Raw genomic sequence first — 23,615 nt, 5'->3', positions numbered from 1 at the left:
AAATACCGAGTTTTTGGTGGGATTTTACTGCCGTCCGGACGTTCCTCTACGTACGTTCACCGGACCAAATAAAAGTTCCATCGCTTGACTCAACTTCCTTGCTTCGTTTTTGTTGATGGCTTAGAGTAGGTGCACAAGGGGGAAAGAAGAGAAGGATAAGGGTATCTCGTCCACTCCACATGCATGTCGTTTGTTGTTATTTGTGCTATCAAAACATTTTCCCAACAAGCTCAGCTCTAATGTGTTTGGTGCAAGGAGAGTTTTGAGAAAATGGCTAAAAGAACTCAATGAGGAGAGCTTTAGGATAAGGGTATAAAAGGTAAATAATATTTAAGAAATATACTTCTAAGTAATTTTTTAGTACATAAATTTTTATACTAAAAAATTGCTTTAGATAACATTAAAAAAGTTGTCACAAGCGAAGTTAAATATTAACAAATATTTAATGATCAATCCACTAAATTATATTAATTATTGAAAACTTATTCATGATGGCTTATTATTATAATTATTTAACATATTTTACTTTTAGCATGAGTATTTATTATTAAAATTTTACTTGTTTTAACATATTTAAATTTTGAAATAAGTAATTAAATAGTTCATCTAAAATTAATTAAATTTAATCTTTATTAGGCTAAAAATTTCAAAACTTTAATTATCTCAAAACATACTAAATTTGAATTTAGAGGAAATACTAAATCCAAAGCCCACCCGAACAAATTTTTATTAGGTCCGGACACCAGACGTAGCTCTACATACGGACACCAATAAAATGTCGTCATGTGCTCTTATTCATTACCGCGCGGCCCGACGACCCGACTTGGACTGGAACCTAATATTGCTATGTATTAGCTGATTTGTATAGACCAAGGTATTGCTAGGTTTTGCTCGATATTGCTAGATGACGAGAAATACCACTGTCAAGACCAATATCTAGTATTACCGAGCAATACCTAGCAATACCGACCAGGTATTGCTCAGTATTGCTCGGTATTGCTTGGAGCAATACCTAGCAATACACGAATATAGCAATATCGGGTTTCCGTTCCGGGTCGGGACGTCAGGCTGCGCGGTAAAGAGTAAAAGCACTTGTCGATATTTTATTGATGTCCGAATGTAGAGCTATATCATGTGTCCGAACCTAAAAATTCCACCCGAACAGCCTCCATAGGCCATAGCGTTGACCAAACCCGGTCCGAAACCAACCCGCCAAAATGCCCTCGTTCCGGCGGCTCGGCCTCCGGCCTGTTTTGGTTTGGGGTTTTATATTTCAGAGCCACCTTCCCCATCTTCCCCCCGTCCATTTCTTCGGTCCCAAGTTCGTGCGATTCCTGCTTCTATAGCGGCGTCCCATCGCCTTGGCCTCTGAACGAGGAGATGGCTTCGAGGGTTCTTTCTCGAATTCCGAGGACGAAGGCGCAGCTCCTTCTAGTTCGCGCTACCTTGCACCCGAAGTTGCTATATGGTTTTTCCGATTTCAGTCGGCCTGCTTCGAGCTTGTCTAAGGTGCACCTTTCTTCTTAATTATTTTTATTTTATCTCATTGAGTTGATGTTTTGTCGCCCCAAAGAAGACGAATTGTTGTTATGCGTTTGAAGGGTTTAGGGTTTAGGCTTTAAAAAGTTCCGTTTTGATATTTTTTGGGTTTTAATAGTGTTGTTTAGTAGGTAATGTTGAATTGGTCACTCTTTTTTGAGAGCTTTTGATAGGGATAAGCGGCAATCACTGAGTTCGCTGGCAACTCCAGTAGCGGTGGGGCAAGAAGGTGGACGGCCTGAGAAGAAGTTGCTTGGGAAAAGGAGAAGTGGGAAATAACAGAAGAAAAGGAAGTTATTTGCTTTTTCATTCATCTATTCCATCACCAGTACAGCCAATATAACCTTTCTCTATATTACAGGAAAGCATGCTCTTACCATATTATGACCAGCGTCTTTGAATCATAACAACCTAAGCCATCTATCCAATGAAAAAGCACATGTCATAGACCTAACAAGCTTTAAGCCAAAATTAGAGTAATCTATACTTTATTATCTCATGTATTTCCACATCATTACCCTTGTTCAGTTGGAAGTCTTTGATCCACGCCAATGTTTGGCATTCACAGTGTGGCCAGTCTGTGATGGTTGATGTGAGTTCGTTGTCGTGACTGTGCTCGTATCAATTCTCATATCCTTAGGAAGAACAATCTTATTCTCACGGTTGATGTTAGGATACATCCGTGCTAAGTCTTCCTCCAAATCAAAAAGGCATTCTTGGGTGCGAGATTTTCCAATGAGCGAGACGCTTCTAGTGCTATTTGTTACCCATGACAATTTGCCTTGACTGGATGATACTTTCTAGTTGAAAAATTGGGTGATACTTTCTAGTTGAAAATTTGGGTGATTTAACTATGTTATAATGCTAATGGATGAAGCTGTGAATGTTTTTTGTATGGTTTAAATAATTATATGTGAAACATCAGGTTTATTCAGCAATGTGTTGGCAGATCTTGTTTATAGGAGACTGATCGTATGGGTTCTGTAACAACGAATTGCCTGAAATAACTCATGCTGAGATTTGAGTAATGGTTGGATTGAAGGGATATCTGTTGGTAGGGTTGGAGTTTGTCTAGAATGAGATGTCTACATTGTATTTGAGTTCATGATGTTTTTTTTTTGTGAGTTTGCAGTTTCATCCGTCGTTGTGCTCTATACAAGTTTTGTGGATTTTTTTGGCAAAACCTTGACACGCTATTGTAGTGAATTGTGAACTTCTTTGAGAGCAGATATGTGAGGGGCATATGGTTCGATGGGTTGAGGTGATTGACCATATAAGGCTTGAAATGGGGGCATTCCAATAATTGAGTTTTATGAAGTGTTGTAAGATTATTTTACCATGACTTGAATTTAGTTTATTTTTAGGGATTGTCCACTACATAGTAATATAACATATATATTAGGCAAACTTGTCAATGGCGAATAGTGTACCATAGAGCAAAGGTCCAATTGGATCCATAATGAATAACACATGGCATAGCACACGTTTTTTTGAGCACAACACAATATATTAAAAAATATTAATTTCACATATTACAAGCAAAATTTTTTTTTTTTTTTGAGCCCAAGAATTTATGAAAGAAATTTGTGCTTGCATTTGCCTTTAAATTTAACTCAAGATTTAAGATATATGTTCTCAAAGTAGCCACAAGATATTGTTCATGTTATTTTAAATGATATTATTTAAACTTATTAGACAACAAACAAGAGAAAACTATATATAGTGCTTAAATCTCTTGCCTAAAGCATGCTAGTCCATATTTAGATTCTCTCAAGTTGTTGTCATACATGCCAATGGTGTAAAATAGCATGTGTCATGATGCATGACATAGTGCGGTGCATGGCATAGGTTGAAAACGTTGAAATTCATGGGTTAAAAATGAAGCAACATATAGGACTGACTAGTAGCGCATGGCACAAAACCCACATAGTGCACACAATTTTATTTTATAGGATTTATGATTTAAAATTAATATTTATGTTTATATCAATTAATTTTATTTTTTATTTTTAACTAATATTTAGTTTTATGTTTATGATTAATTATTTATTTTATAACTAAACTTTTCCATCCACCCTAATTATTTTGCACCAAATCGAATCGGCATGCCACGAGGCAATTGGGAAGGCTCAACTTTGATGATTTTTCACAGATTCGCACCTCCCTCTTCAAACACTTAGTACAAAAGATTGTGATCCATCTTCGTATATCTAATCATTGCTGCTTCAAGCCTTTGATAACTTTGTATAGCCTATCACGAATTGCCTTCGTATGCACGATCACTTTAGTAAGATGGATGGAATGGATAGAATAGCCAATATTTGTGTTGTTTTTGGTGAATTAGTGTTAGTTTCTAGAATGCGTGAGCTAGGGCATCCGCAAATTTGTTCGTGTTGATTGACTTATATTCAATTATGTAATCTTATCAGAATAGTATAAATAACAATCATTGTTGTTCTGCTATTTGAATTATGTGGGTCATGTGTTTGTGAATACTTTTTTGATTAGTTTATATGGTGAAGGGTGCGCCCAGCTAGTATTGTCTCTACTTGGTGACAAACTTTGTTATTGTAAACATAGATGAAGATGTATTGCATGTGATTATTTAATTTACCATTATAGAAGGCTAGTGGCTTATCATTTATGAATGTAAACTACATCTATGGTGATTCTAGATTTGCAAGTATCAATGGGATAAAGGCTTGATGATGTTGTTATTGTTGTTGTTGAATGACAATAATTTGGTCCAATTCGGTAATGTCATAATCAGTGTTTGGCCAAGGCTTGTTTTAATTGCTCAAATGATTGCTTGTTGGTTTTCCATTGGAATGCATCTTTGTGTGACTAGTTGGTTGATGGGCTGACAATGGTTGCAACTTCTTTAACAAATTCGTGATAGTAGCTGGCTAAGCTTAGAAATCCACTAATACTTTGAGTTAAAAAGGATCATTATTAAAAATTAAATTAGGAGAAGGATCATTATTAAAAAAATTTAAAAAGGATCATACACGCAAATCTACATTGCGTTTTTGGTAAAAATAAGAAAATGCAAAACAATTTCGCGTTTTTCTTTATAACTTAATTTTTTTGGGTTGTGTCCTAGTTTGAGAGATATAGAGAGAGAAATAAATAAAAATATAAGAAGCAGAGAAGAGAGAGAGATGGATAGAGACGGACAAAGAGAAACACGAGAGAGAGAGAGGGAGGTAGAGGGAGAAACCAAGAGTGAAATTTATTTAAAGTTAAATAATTTAAATTTATATTTTAAATAATTAATAAAATTTTTAAATTTATATTTTAAATATTTAACTTAAATTTTAATTAAATTTATATTTTAATTTAAATTTACATTTTATATATTTAATTTTATATTTTAATTTAAATTTATATTTTAATTGAAATTTAATTTTTAAATATTTATTGAATTTTTATTAAGTTAAATATAAATATAATTTAAAATTAATTTATTCGTTGATTCGACAATCAAAATAGTTGAACCGATCTTGGTTTCTTTGTACCGGTTCAGTCAATTATTGTCCCTGAATAAATTTAGTATAAATATTAAATAAAATATTAAAATTAATAAATTAATTTAATTTAATATATTTAATATTTATTGAGCATTAAATTCCTATAATAATCATTTGCCAAAGTACCAATCAAGCATTTTTGCATGGCTCTTCCATGTTATGAGAGTTCCTAATATATGAAACCAAAAAAATTATAGAAATAATACTAAGAGAAAGTTTCTATGTGATATAGGATTAAATATGTTGAAATTCTCAAACTCATAACACTTATACTACTTATTTTTAAATATGTTTTTAATGATTTTTTATATGAATAATAGTTATTTTTTAATTTAATAATATTTATTTTTATGTAATTAATTAGTTAATTAATAAATCAATTTTACATATAAAAATTAATTATTTATGTATTTATTATTGATAAATGTTCTAATATCAATAATTTATAGATGCAAGTTTATAATATGATTGGTATTTAATTTATAACTATAAATTATGTTTAAATATATAACATAAATTAACAATAATTTATATTAAGTTTATAAGATTTTTTGTGAATTAAATTTATATTAAATTTAAATTAAATTTAAAGATTGAATAATTTTAATATTTATTATGTCATCCAACCAATTCAACCCTAGTCGAACCATTGAATCTTGAACATCCTATTTTTTTGTTCTATGTGCAGTTCGGTTTTTACAACAGTGAAGTAAAATGAATCTTCTCCTTATTTGAGCAATACCCTCTGTAGAAATGGTGTGACCAATATATTTTGTGTGTTTGGTAAGGAACATTTGGAGCGATGGAGATGGTACGTGTTAGTGGGGAGGTAGTCAAAGATGACTGGGAGATTGAGAATATGATCGTCTAATGTACCGCTGTAGATAATAATATTGTTAAAAAAAGACTATTCTAATTTCCTTAAATATGATTAAAGAATTTTATTCTAGATGCTTTGAACTATGGATGGTGTATTGGTATGGTTGAAAGGCATCTTAATGATTTCACAGTGGCCCTTATGTGTCCAAAGATTATTTGTTGATGTTGGTGAAGGCCATGTAAACTTGATGATAGCTGACATGTAGGTCTACTTTGGAAAAAATGCAGGCTTCATGGTGTTCATTCAGAATTTTGTCCACTATAGGATTGTGAAACATGTGTGGTGTTGCCGATTGATTAAGAGCCTTATAATCCATACAAAAATCATTAGGTGCCATCTTTTTTTTTTTAACGAGCAAAACAAGGGAAGAGATGACACTTGCGTTGGCACGTTTGATGCACAGTTGCAGCATTTCTTGTACTACTGTCTAATTTCTATTTTTTTGAAAATGCTTGTACCAATAAGGATGGGTATTTATATGTGTGTTTCAGGCATTCAATTAGATTTTGTGATCATTTTGGCATTTTGATGGAAGGATAGAGGGTTCACTTATTATTGTTCAGTCAAGGTTGTGGTGAGTTGAAGCATGAAGCAATGATCCTTGGGTAGTAAGCTTGAACTGTTAGTTATACTGTATGTGTTTGATATCAACCGATTTATTAACTTGGAGTGTACCGGTCTAGCTTGATAAAACTCATGGTTAACTATTATAATTTTCTATGTTGTTAGTTGTTACATAGGTGCTGCAATCATGATACCCCAAGGAATATCTGTACCTTGAATGGGTAATACGAATAAATCCATCATGAATTGGTTTCCTTGTGGCAGCAGTGGAGTCCTCGGGCATTTTTTTTGTGCATTCAAGCTTGTTTTCATTGCGGACCAAGGCATGAAATGGTGTTGTGGATAGTATAGGAAGTTTGTGGATTCCAAGAAGCCTTGTTGGATGAAATTATGTGTTGACCCACTATCTATTAGAACATATATGTTGACCCACTATCTATTAGAACTTGCAACTGGTGTTCATATTAGTTCACAATGAAAAAGCTACGAGGTGTTAATTGGCCATCAAGAGTAGGGGTGTAAGTGAGCCGAGCCGGTTCGAGCTCGACTTATTTGTGGGCTCATGAGTCGAGCTCGAGTTCGAGCTTGATGAGGCTCGGCTCGTGAGCTCGCGAGCCGGCTAGAATAATTATTAATATTTTTAAAATAATTTTATTTATTTTTTATATTTCTATATTTTAAAAAAATAATAATAAATGCTAAACATATTTAAATATTTTGAAATTCTGCCTAAATTTTAAAAATCCCGCTGAGGCTTGCGGGCTGACTCGAGCTTGAGGTTGAGTCGACTATGTATTTGACAAGCCGAGCTCAATAATGTCACTACTTGACTCGACTCGTTTACACCCCTAATCAAGATCATGCGATTGATTTCATGTTCATTTGATAGTGTTTCTTGGGGCATGTCGGATTATTGAAGTATATTGACAGAAGTCTTAATTGGGGCATTGTTTGGTTTGATCAACATGGTGAATAGTTTGGCTTCATAAATGTGATTGTGGCTGAATTGTTCATCTCATTTTTTACACAATCCTTTTTCATGTTTCTTCATAATTTTAACTAGAGTTAATTTCTTAAAGGGTCGGTGGAATTTAGATGCTACACTTTTCAGTGTAGGAAGGAGCCTTGGAAGTGTTGGTGGTTAAGACATGGAACCAACGAGATGTTTTTCGTCTTTGAATTTATCTTGAACTTACCTTCTATAAGCTTGGCTTACTCAGTAGCCTGGAGTGATGACGGTTAATGCTGATGGACTTCCTTTTGGATGGTTGGCTTAAATTGGCTCAAAGCAATGTTAGGGGAAGATTTCATTGATGATGGTGATTTGATTTGATAAGACTTTGAACTGATAATTAGACATGGTGGATGGGTGCATTAGTTTGGCAAGTTTGCCACATAGATCGTGATATTTGGAGGGGACAAAATGCGTGTGAAAGTGGTGATGAAATTAACCCACGAGGATAGGTGATTTGTTTTTGTTAGCCATAAGTGTCATTCTTTCGCTCAACCATCCATATGAAATGACATGAGCGTAAGCTTGCCCGCATTAGGGAATTTGCAGAAGGTATAATGCTGTTTTATTATTTTTTGGATTCATGTCTGTGTTGCTGCCACCATGCCATGGAATGACAATACAGATTGTTTTAAATGGAGGTGATCCTACTAGTTTCTGCATGCTGTTATCAGTAGGGAGTTTTTTGGCTTTATCATTTTGTTCATTTGCTATTTGAACTTTCTTTTCCTCAATGAGGGTGAGTTGGAGCTAAACCTGCTGATAATTTCTGGATTTGTTCTCTTTTGTTGATGTACATTTGCCCATTTTAACGAAACGGGTGTTGTTGGCCATGGGCTGGATGGCGAAGATGGAAGTTGTCGAGTCAATTAGAGCACTAAATGATAAGGATAAATGATTTTCAATGAGTTGGCTGACAACTCTAGCAATGGTGATGCAAGAAGATTGGTGCCTGTAAAAGAAAAATCTTGTTTTTTCATTAAGCTTTCCCATCACCATTACAGTCATTAGAACCTTTCTATAAAATGATTACATGCAAGGTTTTAAAAGGTGAAATCGGGAATCGAGGCGTTTTTTCTAAGCGAGGCGAGGCGTAAGCCTCAAAATGATCAAAATAAATTAATTTAATATTATAAATAATGACAAAAAATAACAAAATATTATGTCAACTATGAATTTGAAGATTTGTTTCAAGATAATATTACTAGAATACAAGATTTAAAATAAACTCACTTAAAAATAAAACATCCCCTTAGGATCAAGACCCAAAGCAGGCTCATCATCATTTTAATTGTCTTCAGAATAATATTCATAATTAATGTCAAAGTCATCCTCAAACTCTTCTTCATCTATAATATTTTTTCCTTTATCTCCTATATCAGTTTCATTAGCTCTAAAATGAAATAATAGTAACATACAAAATAATTCATTATATTTAAATAATTCATTATATTTAAGAATACCTTTGAATTTTTTTGAAGCTTCAATCTCACTTTGTTTCTTTCTTTTATATACTTGGGTACTTGCTTCATTGTCTTCTTCATTGATATGAGTTTCTCCTTCTACTTCTACTTCAGAAACATCAACATTCTTAGGAGTAGTCCATTCATCATCAGATTACAATTTCATTCTCAATATTTCCTTGATTTTGCAAATTGAGATGTCTATCTTTCAGTTTTTTGTTAAACATAACATAAACTAATTTGTTCATTCGATCTGCCGCCAATCGATTTCTTCTCTTTATATGAATTTGATTGAAGATGTTCCAATTACACTCGCATGCAGAAGCCGAACACGTTAGGCTAAGAACTTTAACTGCAAAAGTTTTCAATTCAGGAATATCATCTCCAAACTGAGCCCACCAACGTTCTACATGAAGACAAATATAGTATTTTATGAATATTTGTTGAATTAGAGGACTTGAACATAAATATTAACATTAAAATTATAAATACACAAACTATAAACATACTAGGAGATCATGTTTTATAGCATGCTTGTGCTGCTCTAAATTCAAACATTCTCTTCTTCAAATGAAAATTCTCAAGTTGATTATTACTTTGAGATAGTCTTTTTCAGAAATGAGTATGTCCATATATGCATACAAACCAGTTTTCACCTCTTTGTCAACATGAAAAAAATCCTTATCATAATGGAATTGGGGGTTTAAATAGTACGCAGCAGCATGTAAGTATTGGTGTAATTGTCGATCCCACTTTTCATCTATAATATCCCATATTTATTTGTAGGCACTTTCTTGACCTTCCAATTCTTTTGCAATGTCTTCTTTAGTCCTATTCATTGCTTCATAATTAAATCCCATAGCCGGGGCCCTCTCACCATCAACCATTCTAAGCATCTTTACTAATGGTCATGTTGTCTTCAAAACATAATTTGTACTGCGCCAAAATGAATAGTCTTTCATAACAATCTTTTTAACTTGTTTTCCTTCTTGTTTTTTGGCCCATGAACTTTTATCCCACTCTTTAGAAGCAAACATTGCTTCCAAATGTTGTTTTAACTCCTTGAATCTCTGCAATGTTAAATATGTAGTAGCAAATCTTGTAACAGCAGATCTAATAATTTTCTTGTCAGTGAATTTTCTCATCAAGCTGAGTACCCAAGAATGATTGTATATAAACTTACTAACGAATTTGACTTTCAATATGGTTGATTTATGTTGAGGCAATTGTCCCAACCTCTCAAGTATCAAGTCAATACAATGTGCAGCACAAAGAGTCCAGTAAAGGTGAGGCCTCTTCTCCATTAACATTCTCCCTGCAGCTTTGTATGCACTTGCATTATCAGTAACAACCTGTACTACTAAGGCATCTCCCACTTCCTCCACAACTTCATCCAACATTTCAAACAATAATTGTGCATCCTTTACAAAGCTTGAAGCATCTACTGATTTGAGAAAAACCATTTCATATGGATTGTTGACCAAGAAATTAATAATACTTCTATGTCGAATATCTGACCAACCATCTGACATTATTGTCACTCCTGTCTCAATCCAAGTCTTCTTAACATCAGTACCTAGCGATACCTAGCAGTACCGAGCATGTACTAAGCAGACGAATGAAAGAAAGCCGAATCAGGAGTTATTCAAGCTTTCGTTACTGCACGTCAAAGTCAAGGCCCACAACACCGCTCACCTGCTCTTCCGACCTAATCGAGGTCTGAATGTTTCCTGCACTCACAACTTCGGCTTCGTTTCCTACTTTCGAAATCGTTATTTCTTTTGGCTTCGTTTCCTGCGTCGTCTCTTGCACTCACGGCTTCGTCTCCTGCACTCACAGCTTCGTCTCCTTCCCTCATGGCTTCGTCGCTTTCCCTCACGGCTTTGCCTCCAGTTCGCCTTTCAATTCTCACAGGAAGCCCTAATCCTATACGCGAATACGCGAACACGAATTGGCTGCATCGTATTTACATATATGCTGAAGAAAAAATTTTGAAGCGGTGCCTCGTACTGCCTCGAGGCGTTACGCTTTGATGTGTACGCCTCGTGCGAAAAAATCGTAGGCTTCGCTCGATGATTCGAGGCGTAAGCCCCGATACGCATGACTTCCGCCTCGACTTGAGGCGCAACTCAATGCGGACGCCTCATCCGCTTTTTTAATGGTTGATTACATGCAATCAATGCTCTTAGCACAACATGAAAAGTGCCCCTGAAGCATAATAGCCTTAACCATATTTCCGACACAAAAGCTGTATATGTCCTAGGTTTAACAAACATTAGCCAAACTTACATTAATACTTCATCTACCCATGGATTTCACCACCCCTACAGGAATAGGTGGTGGTTTTTGAGCCATGCCGATATTCGGTGCTCATGTTGTGGCTCATCTGTGATGGATAGTGTGTGGATGTCATTGTGGCTGGGAGTTCGTTTCAGCTTTCTTTGCACTAGTTTCATGTAGTGACAAGATTGCTTCTTGTGAGACTCTTACACGGCTATTGTTAGATGAGCTTAGATTGTTAAAATGCTAACAGTCAAATCGGTGGGTTTGATCGTTTTTTTGTTTCCTTAAAAAAGGTTTGTAATGCTGTTATTTTTTCATTATACTTTACTTATTTTTTTTTTTTTGGGGAATTATAGGTCGGAATGGTATCATAGTCAGGTTTATGAGGGGCTTAGTTTTACTTGAGTTCTTATTGTCATGAAATCCTAATAGCCTATTGCAGCTTGTGGATGACTTCTAGCATTTGATTCTAAGGCAGTAACAGGAACTGTTGTATAGTGATGATAGGTGCTTGTTACTGTGGTTGATTTTGCAGCTAGCTTGACACTCGAAGTATATTTCATAATACATGCCCATGTTGTTGGTTGAATTTCTTAATGGTCTTTAGGAGCATAATTTTGAATAAGACTGAATGAATTATCCATCTACCACATTGTATTAACAGTTGCATGTTCTAAGATTATTTATATAAGTTGCTAATGAAATTGTTGGTTTTATAAGAGGCATGATTTGATGCACAAATTCAGCAGTGCCAACTTTTCAAATCTTTGTTATGTTTTGGTGTGCTGAATGATTCGATTAATGTAAATGCCAATGTTGTAAAATAAGCTTCACATGTCAACAATGTTAACCTCTGAACTTCAGTCTTCGTTTGGACCCATTCAGAATATTTAGCAATTTATGCAATCTGATATGTTTACCTTCGTTATCATTTAGAGATTAACGCTTCTCCTATTTAATCTTAAAACTTTTGCATGGTACTGCCAAATGTAAATTAGAAACATCTAAATGTTACTAGTTCAGGTTATGTGATATTGCTTCCCCTCCTGCATGCCAATTTTGAATTCTCTAATGACTTGTGATTTGGCATGAACGTTCTAAGTAGTTTTAATTTTTTTTTTCACAGGGATGCTATGTGTATAATGTTGTTTGGGATGCATTTATAATCATTATTCTAGAGATCTCATTCAAATGATTTTGATATATTTAAAGATAGTTTAGTGTTTGGTATGATTTTGATTAACTTAGCGTTGTTATTTCAATCACCTTTCTTCCAATATGTTCATGGTATTGCATTCATTTCATCGATCTTTATCATGTGGGATTATCATATGCGGGTAGCAATATAGTTTTTGGTGGAATTTATGTAAACTGGAACATGATTTGCATTTTATTTTTTGAGCTATTCTATAAAGGTAATCAATAAGGTTTAAAAATGATGAGGTATATGGTATAAGATTGTATCTTGGCTAGGCCTCCTGTGTAGATTTCAAGTGTCTTTTGAGATTTATAGGTGGAAAGATGTTCTTAGAATTTTCTTGTTTATCTCTTATATCACTGAAGTATGCACTGATATGGACACAAGAAATGTCTATTATTACAAATATGGGACCGTCACGTATTGGACATTACATTATAATATTATATTTAAAGAAATGATATATTAATTGCACATATTAAATAAATATGAATTGAACTCATATAAGAATAAAATTATTTCTATTTTTCATAAAATAAGAAATATTTTTAAATTCATTAAATGCTTTAAATTGCATTAAAAAAGAAATAGTGTCCTGATATTAAAGATGACTAGCTAGAAGTCCAGAAAATTGATTCTTTTGTTAAATAAATTAAAAATAAATATTATTAAAAATATTCAAAAATAGATTAGATATGGAAAATAAAATTAGTGTTAAATACCTATTATGTTATCCAATTCCCATTATCATTTACTTTAGTATTTAGCTGCTGAAACAACCTTTTTTTTAGAATTTCTAGTCCTTCGACATGGAGTACTTTGCAAATCTTCTTTACACTTTTAGTTTTCATGTACTGGGTTATGTATGGTGATACCTTTCTTTATTTGTAGCTGGTTAAGTGTAAATGCATTTCTTGTTTTACATTAATGAGGTGTTATTGTACATTTATGGAGAATCTGGTGCTAGCAATGCTTTCTTATTGTGCCAACTTGAGTATCTACTTCAACATGTTTATTTTCCTTGCAGCAATACGTGTAGTATGTGCTTAAGAATGTTTGAATAAGTGTACATTCTATGTACTTTTTTCTTTGTTGCAGGGGCTACCCAATAATATGAGTCTGCTAAGACATTCATATCATAAGGAGACTATCTTTCAAAGATTCGGCTATTCATCTTCTGCATCTCCTCAAGCCACCGAGAAGGAGAGGAGGATCCCATCTGAGGACCAGGATAATACTTCTTCAAAAGTATCTGAACCTTCTCAAAAAACTTCTGAAGCTACGGTGGTTAGCAAATCAACTGAAGCTAATGGTGATTCTACAGCTCCAGAACAATCAAATAGTGCAGGTTTTAGTTCAAATTCTGAACAGGTGGAGCACCATTCTAGTAAAAAGCACAGGGGGAGAACAACTAAAAAAACTGTATTTTCTGACTCTGATACAGAACTCGAAGTGTTGTCTGTTGAAGAGCTAGTAAAGCTTGTTGTTGAGAGGGACAACTTGTTGAAAATAAAGCAAAAGGAGAATGAATTAAAGCAAAAGGAGAATGAAAAGTTGCAAGAGAAAGTTCTTCGTACTTATGCGGAAATGGAAAATGTTCTAGCAAGGACAAAACGTGAGGTAGAAAATTCAAAAAAGCATGGAATTCAGGTATTGATTTTGATTTCCCGTAAGTTGGTTATTCCATGATTGTACATTATTTTGTCTCATTTAAAAAAAAAATTCCATTTAGATGTGTAAAGTGACTTCAAATGATTTTATTTGCATATTTTGGATAATACAGAATTTTGCCAAGGCTTTGCTTGATGTTGCTGATAATCTTGGAAGAGCTTCTAGTGCAGTCAAAGAGAACTTTTCGAAGATCAATCAGACTAATGAAAATATTGGGGTGACACTTTTGAAATCTCTGTTAGAAGGTGTTGAAATGACTGAAAAACAACTTGCAGAGGTAATGAGGCCTAATTTATGGATATATAATATTTTTCTCCAGCATTAAATCTTGAAAACATAAAGTAATTTTGCATCTTCAACAAATGGGCTGCTTATTGGAGTTGGATCTGATTACCCTTAATGATTGGACTATAATGTTTCTAGACTTTTGACCTTTTCTTATGAATTCTCCAAGTTATAGAAATTATTAGTGGACTACAATCATTTGAATAATAATTTTAGGTTTAGGAAGCAATTATGTAAGAGTTCTTTGAACAGTGCTATTGGGCTTGGAAGAGTAATCTATTAATAGTGACTTTAAACTTAAATGCACAACTCTCCCTCCCATATTGGATAGAATCAATTATACAAGCCACGTTCCTTGGAGACACATCAAACTAAATCTAATCCAAGTAGCTTCTTAACTAGATGGTGGAATAGGCAACATTCGATCACTATAAAGGAGGTTTTGTTGACCTAGGCTACACTGCTAGGGTGGGGGTTTTGCTTAAGTTGGTGATCGGCCCTTGTATGAGAGGCCTCACGGATTTATCATTCTATATTCATCAACTATGAGTTGCATTTTGAAGAATTGCATCACATCATATTTGATCCAAATACATTCATAAGTAGGTGAGGGACTAGGAAACATTCAATCCCATGTAAGAAGGTTTTGTTCACCAAGGCTACATTACATTGAAGGGATGATTGGGTTACATTTGATATTAACCTTATAGGAATAGCTTTAGTGACAACAGTTTTCTTAAAATGAGTTGGGCAACTTAACTTTAGTATTTAGATCTATCTAAATCTTAAACCTTAAGTTGTTGCCTATACACAATACCTTTAGGGGGTCTAACTTAATGGAATTTGAACAATTTTAATTTTTTGCTTATAATTAGAAGCAATAAAGCATAGAAGAAATTTAATTTTGATACGAGTATGAGTAGATTATAGATTGATACTAATAGTCGTAAAATCTAGCCAAGAACAAAGACCACAACATATGAACTATCACAAATGCAAAAATAAATGTTTAGCCAATCCCATTGATGAGTATTCGTTGTTGAATCGATTAACCAATATGATCTCACAAAAACCTAGAAAGTATTTTAAGCTAGATCGGTGAAAGTTTGTCAAATGAGACTAATAATAAGAGAATGACAGTTGTATTGAATATAGAGAACTTGCACAAATGATGGGGTATCTCTCTCATAGAACAAACTCACCAAATTTAAGGATATAAAAAAAAATAAAATAGTCGAATTTTGATATTTGGTGATTAAGTCATTAAAAAGAGTGCACATTTTAGATATCTTTTGTCTGTTGTTCGAGTGATGGTGAAACATATGTGGATATTAGTAGTAGAATTCAAGTTAAATGGTTGAAATGGAGCAATGCATCATGCCTGTTGTGTGATGGAAAGATATCCCTCAAATTTATTGAAAAATTATATAAGATGGTGGGACTTGCAATGTTTTATGGTTCAGAATGTTGCCCATTAAAAGAGAAGCAAAAAATTAAATTAAGTGTTGCAACGATGATGATGTTTTGGTTGATGAGTGGTTTTACATTTAGAGACAGAATGCTAAACGAGTATATATGTTAAAGGTTGGAGTAGCTCCTGTGTAGATAAGATTAGAAAGGAACACCTTAAATAGTTTGGTCACATAAAATGTTGGCCTTTTGATGTCGTTTTTAAAATACTAGATAAATTAGATTCAGCCTATATTAAGAAAGGTAGAGGTAAACCTAAAGAGGCTTGGTTAGAAAGTATTACAAATGACTATTTTTATTAGTTTTAATTGAGAATTTGATTCTTAATAGGACACAAGGGAGAAAATTGATTCATGTAGCCAACCCCATATAGTGGGATAAAAGGCTTCTTGTTGTGAATTATTCAATGAAAAATAACTGCAAAGTCATAGGACTAGTTATACAATAATAACAATATTATAATAACAACAATATTAAGCTTTTATCTTGCTACTTGGAGTCGGCTACAAGAATCATTTTTCTCCATTGTGCCTTGTTAAGAGTCAAATTCTGATTTAAATTTAATAAAAATTGTCATTTCTAATATTTTATAGTCAAATCTTTTAATGTCATGGGACTAGTTATGTTTAAAAATTTTAAATTAGATTTGATGAATCATAGTTACCATAATCTGAGTGGCATGGTTTGTGCAGTGTCTCCAATGTATGTTTTTAACTTATCAAAACAAGAAGCATTGGAATTTATATCTAGAAAATTAAAAAAAAGTGTCATGCCAGTGATATGCCCATCACGACATATGATGCTTTTTTGTACTTTTGCAAAGCAAACCTATTGATTTTTAGAACTGCACTTTTGTTCTAACAGAAGATTTCATTTTTAAGAGAAAATGAGTTGCTGACAGTTCTTGATTTTCTTGTCCATTTGGTTCGATATCTGTTATTTTTGTTTCGAGTGGATTTAGTTTTATACAAATTCAAGTATGGTAATTTAATCGAATAAAAAATACTCTTCTTTCTTGCATATCTAAGGGACATGCGGTATACAAGTCTCATGAATACCTTCATGCAGGCGATGCATGGCTTTCACAATCATATTGATCTGAGCAATGAACTATGTTGTATATTATGTAGATCTATTATTGAGGAATTTCGGAATGGGCATGCCTCCATTGTTTTTTCTCTGGTCATGCTTTGCTTCCCATTTATCTTGGGACTCATCTATCTTTTTTGAGCATTTTATATTTCTATCTTCTTTAATATTTCAAAGCAACCCTTTGAAAAGTACTTAACTAAAAGTTCATCCTAAGGACTTGAAATACTTTTTTTTTTCTTTCAGGTCTTCAGACAGTTTGGTATTCAGAAATATGATCCGTTGAATGAAAATTTTGATCCAAACCAACATAATGCAGTTTATGAAACACCTGATGCGTCAAAACCACCGGGAGTTGTTGCTAATGTTTTGAAGGTATGCCTTTCTCGGACCTCCATATTTTTTATAGAATTTATTTGAAAATTTTATCATGTGATACCTAATGTTTTGGCAATGACTGAAGTCATTAATAGAGATGAACAAACTTTTGAAAGGTATTTGTGCGACATGCTTCCCTTATTTACTTGTTTGAGAAAACCTGTAGAATTTTCTCAATAAAATTATGAACTTTATTAATCTAGTGGACTTGTATTTAATTTTTGTTTAGTTATGTAGGGATGTGAGTATCTTGGATTAGAATGTTTTCTTTATCCTGTTGGTATTGAAATTGAAACTGGAGGAAGCTAGTTCTTTAATTTCGCATGCAAGATCAATAGAAATCCGAAGCTTTTTTTTTCTAGATTGTTTTATTTTTCAAATATTTTATAAACTTTAAGTTATAAGATCCATTATAGAGACAAAGCTAGTTTTAGATCAAATTTCAACCAAGAAGTTGGTGAACATGCCCCATGCCTCCTAAAAAAAAACTTAAAGATTTTATTAATTAAAAGTAGGGTACATAATCAGTTTCAATTAAATAGACATGACACTAGTTATAATTAAAGAAATGCAAGATTCATTACAGATCAAATTTTGCTTAGGGAGCTGATGAATACTTGGGTAGAACTTATGACCTCTTCCAGGGGAATCAGAGAGCATATATTCACTTGAGTTAGAGCTATTTGGTCATTAGAAATTCGAAGTTGTCCATTCATGCTTCTTTCAGCATAATTGTGTTGATGTGTTCGCTTAATATGGAATAAAATTATCATAATATCACATAAATACAAGGTGCTCCATAAATGCATATGAAATTGTTTATTATTTAAATACATTTTTCATATAAATCAAACCTATTTTGAGATTTAAGAAAAAAAGGCAGAACCAAATGAGAAACCTCCACCTCCACCTCGATTTCTACTGTTTATCTAAAGATAGGCAGTCTTCTTTTATTACTTTTGTTTTTTACATCGATACAATTTTTTATTTTTATTTTTATTTTTATTTTTTTAAGTTAAGTGTTGCAGAGATAAGGATGTTCAGGTCGATCAGTGGCTAGGATATGAAATGAGCATATACGTGAAATGGTTGGAATAGCTCCAGTGAAAGATAAGATTAGAGAGAGTTGCCTTAGATGATTTGGTCACATAAAACGGCGGCCTTCCGATGATCCGGTTAGGAAAGTAGAAGTATTAGATTTGACTTATGTTAAGAAAGATAGAGGTAGATCTAAAAAGACTTGGTTAGAAAATATTAGAAATGATCTTTATTTATTAGATTTAAACGAGAATTTGGCTTTTAACAAGAAAAAAAAAGAAAGGAAAAAAAATGAGAATTTGACTTTTAACAAGACACAGTGGAGAAAAAGATTAATGTAGGTGAACCCATGTAGTGGGACAAAGGCTTGTTGTTGTTGTTGTTGTTGTTGCTGTTGCATCTATACAATTTTTTTATTTGTTGTTGCTAATTTTCCACCTTTTATCGTATTTTGTTGTGCAGCCGGGCTATATGATACATGACCGCGTTCTCCGTCCAGCTGAAGTTGCTGTAACCAAATCACCTGCTGATGCAAATTAGAGACTCGACGCCAGTTTGCTTCCTCCTTCACCATACAATTTTTATTTTTATTTTAATTTTTGTTTTATTTTTGATATGATGAGGCTTTAGGATGGATGGATTTGGTAATGAAATGAAGCCACTGATATTTTTTTCTCAAAGTAATGACTATATGTTAGCTAAATGTGCGAAGTTTTTTGTTATTTATTTGGTAATTTCTCTCTTTAGCATGAGGATCCTGGCCTGGCTGAAGTTTTCTTTAAGACGACTTTTCTCAAATGAGATATCGCATAAGGTACTGTAGCTTATTTATTCGATGGATTTTTATTTTTTCTTATATGAAGAGAGGAATGGTCATTTTTGTTATCACTTTAAACTATTGTTTAATTATTGTTGCGTGTTTTATATCATTTTCAAACTTATTAGCATTGCATTGATTTGCATGTGGGGTATGTATTCTCTTTTTCTTTAGTTTTAGCAATTATTCTTATAAATTAAGGATGATTAATCAAGCCGTTAGAAGAAAAAAAAAAAAGATTTTTGTTTATAATAACCAAGAATAAATGATGAGAACTTTTTATCTATAGTTGAGATGCTTGAACCATGTCTGAGAAGACATTTCATCATTCCTCAATAGAGAGATTCTCTATTTTCTATACTTATTATGATTCAATATGGTATTCTCTGAGATTTAGACAATCATTTAAGAATAGATGTCAATTTAATACATCCTTCTGAATTTTCATATAGTCACCAATTTCATTACGGATATGAGTCTTTAAATAGAACTATGTTTTCTTTTTCCTATCTTCCTTTCGCTTAATGTTTTCAGTTTTCTCATTCTAGTTTGCTTTTCTTTTTTTCAATTTATTTCTATGAAATATGTCTTCAGAGAAGATGGCAACAAACATCAAAGATTAACTACAGATTAAATTAAGCTTTGATTTGCTAAATGGTTCCTCTATTAGACTTTCAAAGAGGGGTGAGAGATCAAACAACTTATATTTGAAGAATGGGGCATAACTATTTGGGCAATATTTTAAGACGCAGTTTACTCTAACCTATCAACATCAAACTCAATAGTGTTTTGAAAACTTTATAGATTATTCCAACTCAGCTTTTCCTAAATACTTTTGTTATCTTGGGAGAAATGAAATGGTTATTTTTAGAAGCATGATTGATATAGTATCATCACATAACAAAACGATTTTTCACGTAGCTTCATTATTTTAACTGGAGTTAATTTCTTATTGGGTGGTTGAAATTCAGGTGTTGTACTTTCTAGCGTAGGAAGGAGCCTTGAAGGGCTGGTAGTTAGGACTTGAACCAGTGAGCTGTTTTACGTCATATAATTTTTCTTGAACTTAACTTCAGTAAGGTTGGCTAACTCAATAGCTTGGGATTATGAAAATGGATTTTGTGGTCTGTTTCAGGTCCAACTCGATAATGATCCGCTAGCAATTGATCTGAACTAAACTCAACTCAACCCGATTAGAAAAATAGATCATAGACCCAAATCCGAACTCGATCCAGTTCAAATCAGGGTCGACCTGAAACAACTCACCAACCCCATTTTTTTTTTTTTAAATTTTTCTAATTTCATTTTGCCCGCAGAGTACTTGTTCGGCCAAATCCCGTTAATCTTCTTCGATTAAATCCTGCTTCTTCACTCACTGAGCCGCTAACTAGAATCACGAACGGCAAAGGCACGAACAAAACTAAATTCTGTGGCCGGATTTTGGATTTTGCGCTTCTTTGGCAAAATCCATAAAGAGGACGATATATAGACTGCACGCTTAGATTTAGGCTTCCAATTAAGAGGTTTTGAGTTCGAGTCTTTGTGTATGTATTATGTGTGTAAATTTGCCTTAAATGACCTAAATAAAAAAAACCGCACGCTTCTTTTGCCCAAATCCCTGTATCTGACTGTCATGAAATCCTAATAGACTACAACTGCAGCTGGTGGATGACTTCTAGCATTTACTTCAAAGGCAGCAGGATTATTTGTTGTATAGTGATGATAGGTTCTTGTTTAATGTGGGTGATTTTGCAGCTAGCTTGACAAAAGTCTTTCTCGAAGTATATTTCAGAATGGGAAAATGTTCAAAATCCTCTCATAACTCTTTATGAAAGTTTAAAATGATCCTCAATTATACTAAAGAATAATGAAAAAAAACGATCTTTTAATATAATTGAGATTATTTTGGTCCTTCATAAAGAGTTAAGGGATTATTTTGAGTGTATGCATTGGATTGAATATTTGAATTTTTGTACTATAGTTTTGCTTGAACTTTCCAAATAATTGTAGTCTTTATTTGGGATGGCTTTCTTATAGCTTCTTAAAGCAAATTTTTAATACAAAATTTTTAATATTTGTACTGTAAAGTATGAAAAAAATATTCTCAAACGTTCATCATCAACAAAATATGATAATATTTGAATTCACAAAATTAAACAATTCTCTATCCTTTAGGTAAAAAAAATTATTGTGTTTGTAAAATTCACTAGGATCAAATACAAAGCTCATATTGATATGTTGGTCTGGAACTTTGACTACCAATTAAGAGGTCTTAAGTTTGAAGCTCACATTTGTAATGTGTATGAGTTTGACGTAAGTAGTCCAAACTTCTAAAAAAAAAAATCAAAGAGAATTAAAGTTTATTTTATTTGCATGTATATGTTGAAAAGAAAAATAATTTGGAAAACAGAAAATATAAATTTAGACGTTAAATAAACATAAATATGATAGATATTTTTTCTTAATAAAATTTTAAATCAATATTTTCTATCTTTGACTGATTTTTATGCTATAAATTTTATTAATTCATCTTCATTATTTCGAGTCAATAACACATATACTTTACTTCTATATTTCACATCTAATATATTTTTTTTTCTTTTCTAAAGAGCTTTTACCTGGCAGGCCCAGTTGTACAACAGTCTTAAGATCGAACATATAAGAAAACTTGCTGTTTTGGTTTTCTTCACAAATACTGATACTGGCCTGTAGTTCAGTTGATCAACAAACTCAACCAATCTCCAGTAAGCACTCTATATTCTTCTCTAATGTTCTCTATTTTCCCAACTCATCCCTCTTAATCAACTCATTTACTATACACCTCCCAAACCTTCCACACCTTTCAAACCCCTTAGTTCAACTGATCGAACTAGTCAAGTAAACATAAACTCACAAATTTTCTCAACTACTTCACAACCATTTAGTTTCCCTATAAAGCTATAATACTCTGCTCCCTCTCTTTCTCTTGAGTAAAATACTACACTAAGTGCAACTCCCTCTTACCGCTAATGTCTCTCTCTTTCTACTACATCCTCCTCCTCTCCTTCCTCCCTTCTCTCTCCGCCGATGACTCATGCTCCTCCTACACCTTTTCAACCGATGAAACATTCGCCTCATGCATCGACCTTCCCCATCTAAACGCCGCCCTCCACTGGACATATGCGCCAAAGCCTGGCACCCTTCGTGCTGCCTTTCGTGCTTCACAGGTTCGACATGGATGGGTGGCATGGGGTATCAATCCTATCGCGATGAAGATGGTTGGCACACAGGCCCTTGTTGCCTTTCGTCACTCGAATGGTAGCATGATTTCCTATGGCACATCAATCGACAGTTATGCACCGTTAATGTCGCCAAGGGAGCTAACCCTGCCTATTTATAACTTGTTGGCTGAGTATGTGAATAATGAGATGATTATATATGCTACTTTAGGGTTGTGGAATACTAGCGAGCTGAATGTTGTATGGCAAGTTGGGGATAAAGTGGAAAAGGATTTGCCGCAAAGGCATGAAATTTCTGGTGAGAATTTGAAGTCTGTGGGAACAATAAGCTTTGGTTGATCAAGTCATGTAAAACTTTGCTTGTATTTGTTTGGGTATTTGGTGTGAGATACGTGAGATTACAGTAATAGTTTTGCTCGGCTTTAGGACTGTAATCGAGTCGAGCTGAGTCGAACATGTTATGAATTGAGCATGGCTTGATCTTATTATAGTTCTTTTGATTTTGCTCGAGCTTGAGTTGAGCTTTCATAGATATATTTATATTTTACTTATTTAGAAATATTTATAATTGAGTTTGGCTTGTAATTGACATGCCTAAATTAATTAAATGAGTACATGAAATAGCTAAGAAAAAGCCCATAAACAAACAAACAGGTGAAATTATTTTGTGTAGACGCCGAACGCCGTTCAGAGACCAACCAGAATGCGCCACGTCACCCCCTGCTCGGTACCCGACTCGGTACTGTTCGGTACCGTGGCTCGGTATTGCTGACGTGACACATTCCTGTTGGTCTTCGAACGATGAACTACATATGTTTAGAATAATCTCTTCATAAACAGAAAGTATTAAATGAACTCTCAAGTAGTTGTCATATTAACAAATTATTTTATATTTCTAAATTAATAATAAATTTAATAAATTTGTAATTAGTATCTAACTACTTCACATTGTAATTAGTATATAAATATTTGACACTAATTAAATAAGATATAAACAAGCCACTAACAAGCTTTCTTGTAATCAGTTAACATAAATAAGAACTGATATTGAAATAGAAAAATTAAATGAGAATATTGAATGAACAAGCTGGAAACAAGTACAGATAACAACTCTTAGTTAGATTTCCTACTAATCATATTATTTAGATAACTAATCAATTTGTGGAGGCTTTAATTCTTG

General features: G+C 33.3%; 2 protein-coding genes across 2 annotated transcripts; both read left to right on the top strand.

Annotated features, from left to right (window-relative positions):
- The first annotated feature begins 1,164 nt into the window (after positions 1–1,164).
- LOC110111271 (grpE protein homolog 2, mitochondrial) lies at positions 1,165–19,286 on the top strand. Its single transcript, XM_020843056.2, has 6 exons — positions 1,165–1,509; positions 13,568–13,817; positions 13,914–14,119; positions 14,253–14,417; positions 17,231–17,359; positions 18,863–19,286. Exons 1-6 carry the CDS (start codon positions 1,381–1,383, stop codon positions 18,938–18,940), a joined length of 957 nt encoding a protein of 318 aa, XP_020698715.1. The 5' UTR covers positions 1,165–1,380; the 3' UTR covers positions 18,941–19,286.
- Positions 19,287–22,215: 2,929 nt separating this feature from the next.
- LOC110111270 (cytochrome b561 and DOMON domain-containing protein At5g48750) lies at positions 22,216–22,824 on the top strand. The gene has a single exon (XM_020843055.2). The coding sequence runs from the start codon at positions 22,226–22,228 to the stop codon at positions 22,772–22,774; it is 549 nt and encodes a 182-aa protein (XP_020698714.1). The 5' UTR covers positions 22,216–22,225; the 3' UTR covers positions 22,775–22,824.
- The last annotated feature ends 791 nt before the right edge of the window (positions 22,825–23,615 follow it).

The sequence above is a fragment of the Dendrobium catenatum genome, unplaced genomic scaffold (assembly GCF_001605985.2).
Source record: "Dendrobium catenatum unplaced genomic scaffold, ASM160598v2 fragScaff_scaffold_970, whole genome shotgun sequence".
Lineage (NCBI taxonomy): Eukaryota > Viridiplantae > Streptophyta > Magnoliopsida > Asparagales > Orchidaceae > Dendrobium > Dendrobium catenatum.
This window is presented reverse-complemented; position numbering and strand designations above follow the sequence as displayed.